The 17,734-nt window shown below is 45.4% G+C and overlaps 1 protein-coding gene across 7 annotated transcripts in view; it reads right to left on the reverse strand.

The window, feature by feature from the left end:
- The window catches only part of LOC144768773 (uncharacterized), a 9,320,023-nt gene that overhangs the window by 8,510,870 nt on the left and 791,419 nt on the right, over positions 1 to 17,734 (reverse strand). For all 7 annotated transcript variants that reach the window (XM_078652700.1, XM_078652694.1, XM_078652695.1 and 4 more), the window contains one exon: positions 8,040 to 8,139. In XM_078652700.1, the coding sequence (XP_078508826.1) occupies positions 8,040 to 8,139 (100 nt within the window). The remainder of the gene's footprint in view (positions 1 to 8,039; positions 8,140 to 17,734) is intronic.

The following is a 17,734-nucleotide window of genomic DNA, read 5'->3' on the forward strand; positions in this document are numbered from 1 at the left end:
TCCTTTGTTAAAAGGAAACATGCATGGTCCATAATAAATGGCTACACAAAAAAGAAGCCCCAGCAATATTTGGAAACGGCACGGTCATTGAGAAGTAAACAGATTTTTATCAAAGCACGAATTGGAGTATGGCCGGGAGACGGCCGGGAGACTCCCACGCACCACCTTGGAAAAAACTTGAAAATAACATACTGTGTAGGCTGTGCAAATCTGGAGAGGAAAATATAATACATCTCTGGTGTCTCTGTCCAGAACTAAAAAATGAAAGATTAACATTACTAAAAAGGTTATTTAATGAAAGAGGGATAAGGACATGTAGACAAGCTTTAATTCAATGTCTTTGCTCAGACTATGTATCCATTAACTCTGCCTTGACAACGTTTTTAACAATTGTATGGAAAAAATTAGAACAGAATGATATTTGAAATTATAATGATTATATTTTTCGTATAACTGCTAACACATGAATTTGTTTTAAGCAGTTTTAATAACGAATGTATACAATTAAAACATTTTTTTTTTACTGTTACTCAAAATGCAATTTCAACGATGTATTACTAATCAAATGTATATAATGGAGTATTTGCGTTTTGTAAAGATTTTAATTAATCAATCAATAAATATACTTACATAGCATGGTACGTAGGGCAGAATTCCGTTTGGATGGCCACATTCTCTCGAAAGAGATCTCCAACTTTTGGAAGACAACCGGAAACTGGAAGTGAATCTTCAGTACTTGAAGAGAAAGATGAGGGCAAATGTTTTCAAGACTGGGCATCACTGAACTTTTGTAGATTATGTAAACAGCACAATGGTTATCTTCGTTAAAGGCTGCAGCCGCAATATCTGGACCGTCAAGGTCTGGAACAAACATTTGGAAGCCAAAAAGCACTTCGTACGGAGTCCGCCTACCGAGAGATCTTTTGGGGAGGTTATTTAATGCTCATTGAACACCATAGAGATGGTTCAACCAACCTCGTCCTGTACCTAATATCCTCACTGTTAAGGACTGCTTTAAGTCACAGTTCGTTCTTTCCACAACCGAATTGCCCTCGGGCCTAAAAGGTGAAGAATAATTCACTTATACACTCATTGACTTCACTGAATCACGGTACGCTTTAAAAGCGAAAGACAGACCTTGGTCCAAGTAGAATGCACAGCAGGCGTAAGTTCTGACAAAGACCTGCAAGTGTTTAATACCAGTTTGAGCGTCATCCGAGCGCTATGAACAAACCCAAAGTAATCTAGAGCAAGAATAAACTACAACCAAAATAAATTTTAACGAAGTATCCAAAATCAGTGGACCACAATGATCTAAGTAAATACAGCCAAATGGCTTGTTGAAAATAAAAAGCTGTGTCGGTGGGGGTTGAGACACCGTGAAACTATTTATCATTTGGCATATGTTAGAACACAAAACATATTTTCTGGTTTGTTTGTTTAAACCTGAATCACCAATATCGACACCGTAAGAGCAAAATAGTGGCAGCTATTCCTGTGTGGGCAGAAGCAACACCTTCAAGTGTGGCTACAAATAAATCATGTCTGCGGTCTGTGTTGGGAATCATGCATTCACCAACACCAGGAATAGTTGCAAAAGGAATATTCTGGTCTAGAATATAAATGCAATTTATATGCTAGCGATATAGTTTCACCTTCATTAAAGGTGACATTTGTAAATCCAATTGCACCTGGCAAAATGCGGATGACTAAATTTGTAGTACTGACACACGTATTTTTAAATGGTGCTTTAAAAGTAAATCAGACTGTAAAGATTGAAGAGTGTCAGTGTGTTCCAACGTCCAGAAGGAAGAGGAAAAATCTGGGCATATTAAGCTCTAAAGCGGTTTAATACATGATGTGACTTCAGGTGAAATACGTTCTGCCAAAATTCAGAAATCCTAGCAGGGATTGCAATTTATTAAGTGTGCTTGAAGGCTGCAAGGGTACATTGTTCAGGAAGTGAGGGGCAAGACTCTTTCCCTTATTTGTAAGTTCATATCCTAAACAAGCATTTACAATGCAACGGTTTCGCCTTTGGAAATGTTAAAGCTATTTGCAATGTAAATGACAATGCCATTTATTTATCTGTTTTCAAAACCAACACATAAATACAAATGTTGTCATTTACAATGCCAATAGCTCAACCAACCCAGTTCAACCAAAATGCATGAAATAAAACGAATGTGTATGTAACATTCGCTAAACTAACATATGTTTAATAGATGACACTATTAGGTTGCAATATGTCTTCTTTCATCTCTCTAGGAACATCAAGTGATTGTCTGTTTCTGCTATCACAATAAACTCTCTGAACAGATTTTGAGAGGTACTTAGGATGAAAAGCACTATATGCAGACAGTGTGGCTGTTTGATGACCTTAAACAAGTGTTCTGACTGGGAGCAAATTGCTTCAGGCACACAGCTCAGCGCTGTGAGTAAACCCTTAGGAGCTACAGCAAGTCTGTCACAATCAATGTAAACAAAGAGCTCCCTGAGTCTGCAGGGTGGTGAAACTGAATCTGGACGGGGATTAGTGTGAGCTGAACCGCACATGTTCGTTCCCCTTCAGAAGTCTGTTTATTTGAAAGAGTGGAACAGGCTCGAGACAATGCAGGACACAAGTGTGCTGTTATTCAAAGGCAGACACTCACAAAAACATACGGTACATTCTCCAAATGATGGCTGCTAGTCTAAACTCTGGCACACATCTGCAATGTGGCCACCAGACAAGTACAATGCATACACACTAAAAAAGAATGTGAATTGCTGTCAAAAGGAAAAGGGGGATGGGTGGCTGTAATGTAGAAATAATGTAGAAACCTGCAACACTATGCATTTTCTGCTAATTTGGGAGCAGGGCTGGTCAGGCTCAGGTAAACGCGCTCCCGGGAATGAGTTTACAAGATGGGCCCTCAGTCCGGAAGCCCCTTTCCCAAAGCGCTTAGTTGTTTATAAAGATTGTCAGTGCCATATATGCACATTTCTGAACACGTCAGGACACAACGTAAAATAATGAACTTAACTGACCTAACATAATACAGCAGAGGCGCGTGACACAACAGAACACATCAAAATGGCATTGCAAATTTTTACACAACACAAAAACGCAACCCCAACCACAGGAGGGTGGTAGCGAAGTGCCCACATAACGTAGCATGCCACCAGAACGTGAGCGGAGATTTTCAGTAACTGCCTAGGAAGTATGCAAACCCAGCCCCGAGCAGCATAACACAAATATTTTTAATCTCGCCTCACAGGACAGATGCAAGATACCAGCGATGCCAGATAAGGGGGCTGTCTCTGAAAGGAGTCCGGACATTGGAACGCTCTCGCTGTGCACGTGCGGGTGCCCTGAATACATTACAAGACAGTAAGTAGTATATCCCCCTCACCCACACACACCCCTGCTGTGTTTATACAGACACGCAAAGGTGTCGGGCAGACGCTGCCAACATTCGGCTGCCAGATGTACACAAACTGGAGACGCTGCCGTTCTCCTTCAGGTGGCACGAGCGGCGGAGGCAGCCACCCCGCACCACCTCGCGAACACTCTCACACAATTAAACCGGTCTCTGTGGAAACCGTTAATAACCGTCCCCAGCAGCAACCGTAGCCAGGTAATCTTTTTTAAAATAGGACCGAGTGGCAATCCGCGTGTGCCACGCCGCGCTGCCTGGCAAAAAAAGTGCGGGCACGAACCAATGGCAGAAGAAAGTTAGAATCTCACTGCCACATGGGGTCGAGCTCACATAACCTGACACTATTGATTCATCTCCGGCGCAGGTTGTTCTCGTCAGTGAAATGTAAACGAGACTCTGACAGAACACACACCATGCCGCGTGACACGCTAATAACAATCATAACCTGGTTTACACATTACTTCATCTCGCGGTTGAGCAGTTTCGAACCGTGGTAAATAAGTGGCAGGTGTTCCTCTGATGTTATTGCGCTGTAACATCTGTATAGTGCTTACTACCCCTATAAGGGGCGCTGAAGCGCGTATCCACACGGACAGCATGGTACATACACCGCGTGTGTGTGTGGTTGGACGGGTGTTGGGTTTGCTTTGAGTCTACGTGGGTAGTGGTCCCTAGTTGCTGAACTTGAGGATGGAGGGGTGTACCGGCATCGCCGACTAGAAGTCGCGACATGCAGATCACGACAGGTGTCAACAGCTAGCGCTTAAACTCACTGAACAATTTTAGGCTCTTCAGAGGCACATATCAAGCACAATCTCAGAATATTATTTTCAGGCAGGTCAATAAATGTATAAAAATATGGAGTTCTGGGCAGTGAAGATAATAGCATATGTGTGATAATCTCATGTTTAATGGTAGCATTGCACGGAGGGGTGACGCACACCCAGATAAGGGGCTGTGTTACATGAGGTCAGCGAGGTGTTAGTCCGAGAAGATGAATAATTCTGCTGAACTTCAAAAGCTATGCACTGTGCGACATTCCCATATTATTTCCATTTCCCCACATAAAAATCCTTAATATCTGGATCTAGAACAACACAGTGGCACGTCTTGTTTGCAGAAGTAGCGCAGGAATCCCGGAAAGCTTACCTCTGGCCGGAGCAAGTGAGAGAAAACACGCCGAGTCAGCTCCCCGGACATGGCTGCTGAACACACCCCCAGTCCACGGAGTCCGCTACAGCTCCCAAAAGCAGGCAGCCCGGGCTCCCAGCTCCATTCCCGGCTCAGCGCAGAGGCACCGGCTCCCACAGCAACGAGAGGCGGCGAGAGCTGCCAAGCCCCGCCGGCAGCCTCACAAGCCAGCAGCAGCCCCCCACCACACTTTCACCGGCAGCAACTGTCCGGGCAACATGGTGCCCAGGCGGCGAGGGGGCACGGGGCGGCACAAGTTTGAATCTCCCAGCTCGGTGGCTTCGGCGAGGACCTGTCTAGAGGGGAGAGGAGGAAACAAGCGGGAGGGGGGCAGGAGAGAACACGGACGACGGGAGGGGGGCGGGAGAGAACACGGACGACGGGAGGGGGGCGGGAGAGAACACGGACGGTGGGAGGGGGGCGGGAGAGGACACGGACGGCGGGAGGGGGGCGGGAGAGGACACAGACGGCGGGAAAGGGGAGGGAACGGGAAAAAACGTAACTCCGCCCAGGGAAAAAATCTCGGGAACGCCCCCGAATCTGGTCCGGCCTTGACGGACAGATCCGGCACCCAATGGCTAGCCTCCATTTATGGAGCTAGCCAATGAGAGCCGGGGGACGTTCCCGAAGTGCTTAGTGTCGACATAGGATTTCACCTGCGCTGAAAGGCTGCGCAGAGCGCAGCCTTTCGGCAGGCGAAACCCAAAAAGGACACTCAGAAAAGCTGATGATTTTATTTAACTTAAACTTGTAGCCAAGTTCTACAATTGCAGTATTATGCGATCCATTCTTGCTAAATTGGGGTTCAATATATCGTCCATCCGGTAAATATCATCTACATAGGACAGAGCATCGGGTTAATACCTTGAAGAATCGACAATTTGTGCTGCAAAAACTCTGGGGCTGTTCTTATAGCCCATAGGAAGTCGAGTGTAGCCCATTTGAAATCCCAAGGCGCTAAAGGCAGGCCGGTCTCAGCTCTCAAGAGCAAAATTGTGACTGAAAAAATGTTGGAAATGTCTAAAGTGGTTTTATGTTTTTTACAGACCACATAAATAATGAGTGCCGTACTGTGGGTATTTTGCACCATAAATGTGCCTGTATGACTGTTCAAAACTAGATAATCTAAGACAATATGACATGAATGATCCAGTTTCAGAACAGGAAAAAGAGGATTATTCATTTCAGAGACACAGGGTTCAATTACTCCCTGGTATTCCAGGTGAGAGAGAATTTCTTTCACCGGTGCTTTAGCATCCCACTTAATTGGATACTGTGGTTGAATCTGAGGTATGGATTTGATAGGAATAACATGGTAAGGGGAATCCTTATCCGAAACAATATGATTATGATAAAGTGCTGAGGACAGTGCAAGGGCCCATTCAGATGCATAGGCATACATGACTTTGTCAGGGATGAGGTGTGAGAAAGAAGGTAGAATGATATCCTCACCCTGGGGACATGCGGGTCAACTTACCTCCTCCTAGAGAATGTCATAAAAAGTAGTTAAGTTGTCCCAGAATATTGCTTTAATGGTGCATTTAATGTCACCTTAAATTTGGGTATCTAAGTGATCTAGTCTGTCTGGAGGGGACATACGGGTGTCTGTGGTTTCAACTGTAACACATTTTTCAGTTGCCTTTGCTACCAGAATTCGGTTCTGGGCTTCAAAGACATAACATTGGACGACACAGACATTAGATTTAAAGTCAAAGAAGCTGGGAGAGGGGAGAGGGGGTATCAAGAAACATTGCACATGTTACTTGGCCCTCAGAAGCTCAGGACGATTTTCACAGCTCTCATTACAGAAAAGGTTGGAAACCCCTTCCCTAGTCACAGTATTTTGTTCAAACCATAGTATCAGTCTCCATGAAATTAGATTCAAAGTCAATGCAGCTAGGCGCGGGGGTGTCTGTAATAATGCATGAGTTACTTGTCCGTCAGCAGCTAACAACAATTTTCACTGATCAGAAGTAGCTCTCATTACAAAAAAAGGTTGGATACCCCTGATTTAAAATGTGTATGTATTGGAAATATACACACTTTCATTAGTACCTCTACTATGGGTGCCAGTTATAAACATATTTTCCTCCATTTAAAGGGTATAATCTGTTTATGTATTTGTTCACTTGAGGGATGCAACTGCATCCTGAAGTAAATTTATGTTCGTGAAAAATGTATTTATTTCTTTTTCGGAGTTTTATAGAGTGCAAACTTGACCTGAAGGTATCAGGTATCAGAGCGCTTTACATGAGCACCAGTTGCATTACACAAGGGCACCATTTTTTTGTTACGCAAGGGGTGATAAAGTGAATTGCCCAGAATCACAGGATGTTGAGCATCATAGCCGAGACTCAAACCTGGTTCACCAGATTAGGGATCGACCGCCCTAGCCGTTAGGCCACATACTCTCCCCGTTGAGATGATTCAGATTATAGTACTCCAAAAATTCTGAGATTATACTGGTATCTGCGATTCGTGTTAGCCTATGCTTTCAAAAAATAAAAACTTCATTTAAAAATAAATAACACTTTGAAAGTAAAAGAGATTATTATGACCCGCTGGAAAGTTTGCAGGGACTATGGCAACAGCTATTTTTGTGGAGGGAAAATTCATATTATATTCCTCAAGACGTAGGTGAGGCCTCTCTTCCCGCCACGGAATTCTTTCCACGTTCAGGTCTACAGGTTTCACAGTTGTCAGTAGAAATAATGAAGAATCATAGAAGAATCATAACATGGCAGATGGGGGAAACACTCATCCCTTAACAGTCAATGAGACTCCACTTTGATTTATCAACATAATGATTCCTTGGAAGTCTGAGGACTTGGAGAGCACTTATATTTAAATATGTTTTCAGATACTACAGATATACTACTGAACATAATTAAAATAGCATTGACAAGAAATTGATCTTTGTGCACATGAAATACGAGATTTAGTAACACGTCATCAAGCGATTGTTCTGTAACGCAGTCCAAAATCCCATTAGGGTTAAAATGGAAACAAAACCACATTTTGGGACACCCACAAACGTTTTCCCTCTTCAATAAGGAGTAAGGAACCTTAAGAGATTTACCCAAAGAGACACCACTTTTTTGCTGTGAAGTTTGCACACATTGGTCAAATGGCACCACATATATTAGCAAAACAAAATATGATATTTGTATGGGCAAACACATCTAACCTATCCGACAGTGGCTTTAACATACTGTAGCCAATGGATTGCATTTTTATTTCTGTTGCTTGGTGGGAGATATGACAAACACAAAGACGGTCAGGGTTAAGAGTGCAAGACAGAGCCCAAACTTTATGCTTAATAAGGATATTATATGAATTCATGGAAGGTCAAGTTAATGTTAACTCTAACACATGATACAACAGCCTCCTACTTACTGATTCAAATGAAACAAGTTAAAGTCTTACCATATGCAACCGCATGTGTGAATCAAAAGGATGAGCAAAGATGCATAACGTATGACAGCTAAATATGTTTTGTTGACTCTTGGCTCCCCGCTGAGATAAGCTACATTGTAAATTGAAAAAGAGCATAATTAGTAAATTGCACATCAGCTTTTTTAACTCAGAACTATGTTCTATGCAATAAATTGAATGGCATACATAACAAAAGAGCTATGTCCTCGCTGTTTGATTTTTACAGCAGTGTTCTAAGTACAATTATTATACCACGGACTCTATGGACAATGGAACATAGCACAAAGGAGGATAAAATCATGCTGCAGTGTTGTTTTAATTATGTCCCCCCTCCACCCAGGGCCGGCCGAGCACTTTGCCGGGGCCGGTTGAGGTTCCCAGACGGGCCCTGCATAGAACACTGACCACTGGTGTAGAAAACTAGGGCCCCAAAAGGGAAAATAAACTGTGCCCAGAAACCTGTTTGCAGAACAGGGAGAATCGGTGAGTCGGTAAGGAATCTGCAATTAGATAGTCTCTACCAGGTAAGGCGTTATCAAAGATAAATAGCTCATTCATCTGATAGAGACTTCTAGCCGCAGAATCCTTACCTAAGAATAGATACACGGGAAACACCTTCCCGGAGGAGAGTCTGCGAAACCATTTCACACTAAAAAGTCCTGCAGGACTGAGCTTGTAAAATGCTCAACCTGACACCTGACTGTCAAGGCAGTAGTGCTTGATAAACATGTGCAGAGAGGACCATGTTGCTCATGTCCAGGACCAGCACTCTGCGTGCTAATGCAGTGGTTGCAGCCTTAGCTCTGGGGGAATGAGCTTGCAAACGCTCAGGGGGTTACTTCTTGGCCAGTGCGTAGCAGATTTTAATGGAGAGCACGGTCCATCAGGATATGGTCTGTTTCTGCAGAGCCTTCCCCTTCATGGTTCTGACATGCCCCACGAAGAACTGTTTGTTCACCCGTAACTCTTTTGTGTGGTCACAGTAGAACAACAACATTATTTTTGGATACTGTCAAGGGAAATGCTTCTCTTCTTTGGAGGGATGCGGCAGAACGTAAAAGCTAGGCAGGGTGATGGCTTGGCCAACATGAACAGGAGTGACAACTTTCGGCAGATAGTAAGGTCTAGTGCAAAGAATCAGCTTGTCTAGAAAGATGGTTAAGTATGGAGGCTTAGATGACAAAGCCTGGAGCTTACTGACCCTCTGGGCAGATGTTATCGCAACTAGGAAGGCCGTCTTGATGGTGAGGAGTGTGAGAGGACTGTGTAGTGGCTCAAAGGGAGCGCACATCAGAAAAGTGGGCAGGAGATTGAGGGCCCACTGAGGCATAATAAAGGGTGAAGGTGGAAATATATGTTGAAGGTCATTCAAAAACCTATTTACAACAGGGGATTTCAAGAGGGATGCTGATCTGGCAAACGCAGAAAGGCTGAGATGGCAGAAAGATAGGCCTTTAAGGTGCCCAAAGTAGAGCCCTGCCAGGCAACAGAAGGAATTAATAGAAGGACCTTCGAAAGGGGAGCAACAAGAGGGTCAAATTGCTGTTCTGAACACTATGAACACAAACTTGCCCCACCGTCTTGGTGGAGGGTTGCCTGGCTGCCAAGATAACATTGCAGACTTCGGGTGGAAGTTATGACGCTATCAAGTGTTGCCGCTCAATCTCCACGCACTGACCGGTTCGGGTTGAGAACCCTCCCCTACTGCTGCAACAGAAGATCCTACCGAAGGTGCAGCCTGATCGAAGGACCGATGGCCAGGCTGAAAAGTTACAAACCTACTTAGCCAAGTCCAGAGCCACAAGGACAACTTAGGCCCTGTTGTTCCTGATCTCCTTGAGATCTCTGGGCAGGAGTGGTGTCGGCGGCAAGGCACTCAGGAGGCATGAGCTGCATTCGAGATGAAAAGTGTCTCAGAACGAGAGCTGTCTTGGAAACTCCAGCAAGCAAAACTGCTGACATTGCGCATTCTTGGCAGTATCGAACACCTAACCAAGGCGCTCCCCACTGCTGAAACTGTCTTCGCACCACCTCTGGATAGAGACATCAACAACAGAGCCAGGCCTCGAATGACAACACTCCCTTGTCTAGTCAAATGACTTTGACGGATGGTGTGAAGTCGAAGATCTCTTCGACTTCTTGCTCTTTTTCTTTTTGTGGGATTTACCCAAACGGCCGGGCAACTATGAATCAGACAAAGATGGATGGCTCCGCAAATCAAGCAGCTTGAGGGATTGCACCCCCAAGGCCTTGGGGTGCATGGCACAGCAATTGATGCAGGACTTCACGTTGTGCCTGCGCTCGAGACACCAGAGGCAAATAAGATATGGGTCTGTTACCGACATCTGTCGGTGACAGGCGCTGCAGGACTTGAAGCCACCTTTACTAAGGGACAGCCGAGCCACACCAGGAGAAAGAGCTAAAAAAAACTTCAACAAAAAGTTAAAAAAGGTCACTCAATAAATGACTGGCTGTAGCTTTTTCTAGAGCTGCGGTGACTATTGTGGAAAGAATTTAACTGACTTAAGCGCGCTGAGATGGCGCCCATTAAGGCACCGAGACCTGATTTAGCCAATGCCAGAATGTATGGCAAAATCTGATGGGGAGCAGAAGAGTAAAGATGAATTTTCTCTTGCCGGCACCACAGGCAGAAACACTTCCATTTTAAGCAATATGTCTTATTTGTACTCGGTGCTCGAGCTTGAGCCAGCACCTCTCTGCACTCTGCCAAGATATTTAGATTCTGAAATTTTCTGTGCTCAGGAGCCACGCTGATAACTGAAGAGAGCTCGGATCTGGACCACTTGGCCCTGGGACATTGTCAGCAGGGAAGGAATTGGGCGCAGATGAACTGGATGATTCAGGGAGAGCAGGAGAAGCTCCGTAAACCAAATCTGGCGGGGCCACGCCAGGCCCACCAGAATCATTCTGCAGGGTTCCGCCTTGAGCTTCCGGAGTAGTCTGGGAATTAGTGGGATCGGAGGAAAAGCATAAACAAAGGCACCTGACCAGGCCCTCGAAAGTGCATTCCCCAATGATCCCGGATGGTGACCCCTGCTTGCGTAGAGTCGGCATTTCTTGTTCTCTGGAGTGGCAAAGAGATCTATGGGCGGAGTGCCCCAGAGACTGAAAATTTCCTCCAGAGTGTTTTGGTCTAATTCTCACTCGTAGCTCACTGACTTCAGGCGACTGAACGTGTCCGAGGTCTTGTTGGGGGCACCTGGAAGATGTTCCGCCAAGAGCGATATATCCTGTTGGATTGTCCATTCCCAAATTTCCTGAGCCTCTTTGGATAGTCGACGAGACCTTGTGCCTCCCTGCTTGTTTACATAATGCATGGCCGTCGTGTTGTCCATATGGACCAGGACAGTGGATCGTTGAATCCGCGGAAAGAAGGCCTGCAAGGCTAGACAAATCGCCCTGAGTTCCAACAGGTTGATGTGGAGTAGGCAATGCTGGGGCAGCCAGCGTCCGCTTACCTGAAGGTCTTGTAAGACTGCTCCACAGCCTTCTAGTGAGGCATCTGTTATTATTAGAGGAGCTGGGGTGATTCTGAAGGTGAGACCCTGAGAGATATTGTCTCTGACCGTCCACCACGTTGTCGCCTCTTTCATAGGCTGAGTTATTGTGATCTTGTCTTCGAAAGAGCCTTCTGCCTGGCGCCACTGCAAATCCAGTTGTTCTTGGCGGGGGCGCATTCCTAAACTGCAATGTGGAATGAAGGGAATGCAGGACGAGATTGACCCCAGAAGGGACTTGTAGAGGCAAACTGAAAGTGACCCTCTTCTTTGCAACCGACGAGCAGAGGTCATCAGCTCTGTTTGCCTTTCTTTTGACGGGAAAGCTTTGCAGCAAGATGTGTCCAGAATGGCCCCCAAGAACCTGGCCGACTTGGACGGGCAAAGGACTGACTTTTCCGTGTTGAGCTGGAGCCCCAGGTGACGGAAGAGCTGTCTGCATGTTCTGACAGCCTCTTCCGCTGCGTGATGAGACGGAGCTTTCACCAACCAGTCGTCCAGGTAAGGAAAGACCTGGAGCTTCTGTTTCCTGAGAAAAGCTGCGACCGGGGCTAGGACCTTTGTGAAAGTCTGTGGAGTGGATATTAGTCCGAAAGGCAGGACCTTGAATTGAAAGTGGCTCTTGGCTACTGTAAAGCGTGAAAACTTCCAGTGGGCAGGGTGAATGGGGACATGAAAGTATGCGTCCTCGCCCGCCAACTGCTGCTACATGCTGTAGAAGTATTGAAAATTATGTTATTGACGCAATGTATGATTACAAGTGTACCGTCTTAGTTTGTACCAATTGTAAAACCTTTACAAATAAAGTTTTAAAAAATAAAAATAAAATAATAAAAGTATGCGCCCTCGAGGTCCAGGGTGGCCATGTAATCTCCTGGATTGAGGAGCTGTAAAATGTCCTGTAAGGAGACCATCCGAAAAGAGACTTTTATGAGATAAAGGGACCAGTTCTATTGCTCCCTTGAGAAGTACTTGGTTTGCTTCTAGACGTAGAAGGTGTAGATGCTTGGATTCGGTGGCACGAGGGGCTTTGGATGATGGTTGATGTTGAAATTCCAGAGTATGGCCTCACAAAACAATATTGAGAACTGATCGATCCGATGTTATAAGTTGCCAGTTGTGGGATATCCTGCCCCCCACTGGTGTTACAGGGGACAAAGGAACAGTAGGAAGAGCCTGGAAGCCGCTACTGGCGCTAAGAGGAATCCTTCCCCTGGTGCCCTTGTCGTCCTCTAGATGAAGATCGAGAGAAAGAAGACAACTGGCCCTGTTGTTGAGAATATTGCGGCTGGTATGATTGAGAAGGCTGCGAGTAAGAGGAATAGCGCTGCTGCTGATATCCGCCTCTGTATGAGGAAAAACCTCTACCTCTCGCTCCACGGAAAGGGACCTTGTGGTATTGTAGAGTACCAAGGGACTTTGCAGTTTCCGTGTCTTTCTTTATATCTTGCAGCGCGTCATCAATGTGCTTCCCACAGAGTGCCTCGCCGTCAAAGGGAAGGTCCAGAATCTTGTTTTGCACTTCCGGCCGGAACCAAGTGGCACGAAGCCAGCCTTGGCGTCGAAGAACTGCTGACCCTGCTAGGGAACGGAAGGCTGTAGTAGCAATATCCATTGCGCAGTCAATTATTTCTAAAGATGTTCTCTCTCCCTCCTGGAGGATCTTTTTGGCTTCAGTTTTAGCTTCTTCCAGCAGATTGTCTAGATAAGGAGACAGATCACACCACATCTGGAGATCATACCTTCCAAGAATTGCCAAGGCATTGGCTGCTCTAACCAGGAGGCTCGACATGGAAGAGAACCTCTTCCCGGCTTTATCCAACCGCCTTCCCTCTTTATCAGGTGGTGTGGTAAGAGGGGCCGCCGAATTTTTAGACTTTCTCTGGGCCGCTTGAGAAATCACAGAATACAGTTTTGGCTGGCTGACAAGACAAGCAGTGCTATCTTCAGGAGCCTTGTATTTTTTTTCCAGACGAGGAAGCACAAGTATGACTGGGCCGGCGACTTCAGTCAGTCAGTCAGTCAAAAACCTTTATTTCAATTAATTAAAATCATAAAAGAAGCAACAATATATACATCCAATGTACATAAAATAGATAAAAAGATTAAAGATGAATATGCGTTCATTTGCTTTCAATCAATCATGTATATACACTATTTACAGATCACATTTCTAAACAAAAGCAGTTCATAGCAGCTATTTACATCAACCTTGTAGCTCAAAAATGGAAACTGCAGTATATAAGGTCTAAAGTGCGACTATTGGATTTCCGTAAATTCAGAAAACAGGGGTGCCCCCCTCAGGGCCTACTATTCTGTTACATACAAATACTTCTTTTGTTGTTCACCCTGGCTGCGGCCACCAAGAAACTTTTACGCTAAAAATAACGCGCACGTTACTCAGCAATTGCAGATGTAAAAGTGCAGGCCTTACTTGCAGAAAACCAGCTTCACGCAGTATGGGGTATAGGAATTTTTTCCGCGCCTTGGCAAAATTTTCACAAAACATGATAACATGGAGTGTATCTTGTGTAGAAAAATTGTCGCAAGAGCATGGTGCAGACTCTTCTGGTCTACCCCATTGCGGAAAAGTTCCTAGAGTGAGGTGAATTAAGTTGAACCTAAATCTTGTCAACTGGTACCGATGGAAAGGCTTAGTGACAATTTTTAAGTAAGGTTCAATGAATACGGAAGACTGTAAAACATATATACTTCTTGCAACTGTTTTTTTTTTTCCACCTACTCCCTGTCTGCCTCCAGCATGGTCCGAAAATTATATTTAATCCACACCGAATCCTCTGTCTTGATTCCCTCCGGGGCTGTATATAGTTCTGGTCGTCCCAGTCTAACACACGCCGCTCTAACGTATGCCAGCCATGGGATTCTATCTGCCTTCTCGAGGGCTAAACAGTCTTTTAGGATGAGGTGGTTAAGAGTAATTTCCTCATTGAGCCACGTCTTTACCCAGCAAGTCAATGGGGCTGCTTTTAGATGATCAGTAATGTAGCCCAGGCCTAGTTCGGAGTGTACAGACAAGGTCGGAGACGACTGGGGTACCGCTAAGAGGGACCTAAGGAATCTATTTTCCACCGTTTGTATTTTAGCCAAAGATGTATAACCCCATATGGAAGCCCCATAAGAGGCAATCGCACAGCATTTGGACTTATATATTTTGAGCATGGCCTCCTTGGGCCTTGCTCCCAAGCTTTTAGCAAAGCTGAGAAGGGCTGTTGTAAATCTTGCAACAACATTGCACTTCTGCTTCTGCTGGGGGCCCCAGTTGCCCTTCTCGTCGAACAGCACTCCCAAGTAGGTAAACACTGGAACCCTAGAAACTTCTGCGCCCAGGCATCTAAATGTTTTAACCTTACTGATCTTCCTACGGGCCCCAACGATCATAACATGAGATTTATTACTATTTACTTTTAGATCGAGGGACTCCATAAGGGCGCCGAAGTTATCCAGCAGCCTCTGTAGGCCCAGGCCTGTGCGAGTGATGAGAACGGCATCCTCCGCGTACAGGAGGACAGGGATACCCGTTCCCCCGGCACGCGGAATGTCCGCAGTAACCCCCTCCAGAGATTTTTCTAGCCCGTTTATGTAAATCGTAAAAAGAAGAAGGGCCAGGATGCAATCTTGTCTCACCCCACGCCCAGAACTGAATTGGTCTGTGCACCTGCCCTCCTGCGTAACCCTAACTGCTGCAGCAAGATCCTGATGAAGAACACTAAGGAAATAAACCAGTGGTGCCTCTATGCCAATTTCAAGCAGGATACGCCATAATTTGGAACGGTTCACCAGGTTGAACGCTGATGATAAGTCCATGAACCCGAGATATAAAAAACCCTCTTTTACTATCATATATTTATTTATTAAAAGATGTATATGTAGGCATTGGTCCATGGTGCTTTTATGTTCCCTAAAACCGTACTGGAGATTCGAGAGCACCCCCCTGCCAGACATCCAATCTCCCAGTTTCTGTAAAATGACTCTGCCAATGATCTTAACAGCAGAGTCTAACAGGGAGATTGGCCGATAGCAGGCGGGGTCCCCTCTGCACCCTTTTTTGAAAATGGGAACAATAATGGAGGAGGCCCAAGAAGGGGGAAAACCCACTAGGGAGGATGCATTGAACACATTAGTTAAAATCTTTGCCCAGAAGTTAGGATACAAGATGTAAAGATCGGCAGGAACCCCATCAGGCCCTGGGGCCTTATTTTTGGACATCTCTCTGATGGCCCTTTCTACTTCTGCCAGGTCGAATTTAACAGGGTTTGTGGGGCGACCCATAATAACTTCATCTGTTGTTAACTCGGAGTGGTCCTTAACATCATAGATACTCCTAAAGTGTAGAAGCCAGGTATCATCCGGAATTACACATTCCGTGTCTGATTTATCATTTTCCGAGAAGAATGGCTGATTTATAGTGGCCCAAAACTTTCTGCCGTCCCTTAATACATCAATAGACTGCAGATTGTCCCAGGCCTCCTCTTTGATTTTTCATTTCCGCATGGTGGTTGCCTGTTTGTACTCCTTGCGGAGAGAGGAAACTAGTGCCCTATCCCTCGGGATCCTTTTAAGAGCCTTAAGCAAAGCCCCATGGGCCTTTGAACACGAGGAATCAAACCATTTATGTGCCTTCCTGATATGTGGCCTACTTCCCTAAGGAGGTTATTATTTCCATTCCCGGGGCACGACCATCCAGGCAGATGCCAAGATTGGCCTCGGCTTTAACTGCTAGTTCTTTAAAAAATGCCTCCAGGACTACAGCGTCCCACTTTAACCGTCTACCTTGATCTTTTGTCAATAAGTTCCGTGGTGCCTCCCTTCCTGGGTCAGTGATCGCAATCTTCCTCCCCAGTTCAATTTCCAGAACAAGTGGGTTATGATCGCTGAAAGTTGACATCACAACTCTATACTCCAGGATCTTAGTCAAAAGTAAGAAAATATAGTCGATAACCGACTTGGCACCCCGTCCTATAAAGGTAGGGACAATCTCTCTACCACCTTCCTTACTCGGTTCGAGAAGATTTAAGTTGGAGAGTAGTTCCTCCAAGGCATCACCCTGTTTACTATGTTCAAAATGGGGTACCCCCCGTACAAGTACCCGTCAACATCTGTACCATGACAGTCCAACGGGCAAGGATGTATGTTAAAATCTCCCATTAAAAACAGCTCTGACACAAAAGAATTGTTGAGCTTATAGACTGACAAATAATGGTCTAGCACACTAAAATGCTCCTTCTGATGGCAACCTTCCATAGCATTATATAAGTTTATTAAAAGGTAGTACTGGTCAGAAACAGACCATTCTACTATAAGAAAATTGTCTGACTCCACACTAAGTTTTCTAAAAGTTCCAGCAAGATTTAGGGAAATAAGAAGAAGTAAACCCCCCTTTGGCCTCCCCACATTCCCTCGAACCGCAGGGATGGTGAAGCTATGATAACCATCCAGTATAAAGCTAGACTCCGGGTCCCAGGTTTCCTGGAAGTCAAGGATATCAAACTGCCTTATGAATTGCAGCCAAATGGTGTCAGAGCGTTTGGCTCTAATACCTGCCATGTTCCAGCTTACGATTTTGCATGAGGCTGTCTGATTTTTTGCTGTATGGGTTGCACCACCTACCCCAATCCCCTGCCCCAGCGTCCCAGAGCACAGTCAATCATTAGACTCCATCTGGGACAGGGGAGAGAATAGATTGGAGAGTCCTATCTCCTCCTTAGGCTGAATATATACCAGGGATGCTGGAGCTATATTTATGGGGACAATTTCCCCCCCCCATGACAACCCCTGTGCAGATCTCATCTGTGCGCTTACCCTACTCTGGTATGATGGTGTGTGCTAGTTATTGAAGCAGATGTGTTCCCGGTTAGGCGGCAGAGGATGTCTGTAAACCTTAGCTGGGGGATAGAAAAACCCCAGGGTAGTGGTCTAATACCCTTGTTATCAAGTTCTGAACCGTCCCAAAATAGTCTTTCGGCACTAGTCCTGTTATTGAAATTTACCACCACGCAATCCCCCGGAATATTCTTAGGGCCGTGCCCGACCCAGCAAACCCTCCTTACCATGGTAACAGTGCGTGCAATGTCAGCTCCTCCCGTGCTAAACTGAAAACACCTTTGTCTAGCTTGATACATCAAATCGGGAGTTGTTTCGCTTGTGCCT

This window comes from Lissotriton helveticus, chromosome 7 (assembly GCF_964261635.1).
Source record: "Lissotriton helveticus chromosome 7, aLisHel1.1, whole genome shotgun sequence".
Lineage (NCBI taxonomy): Eukaryota > Metazoa > Chordata > Amphibia > Caudata > Salamandridae > Lissotriton > Lissotriton helveticus.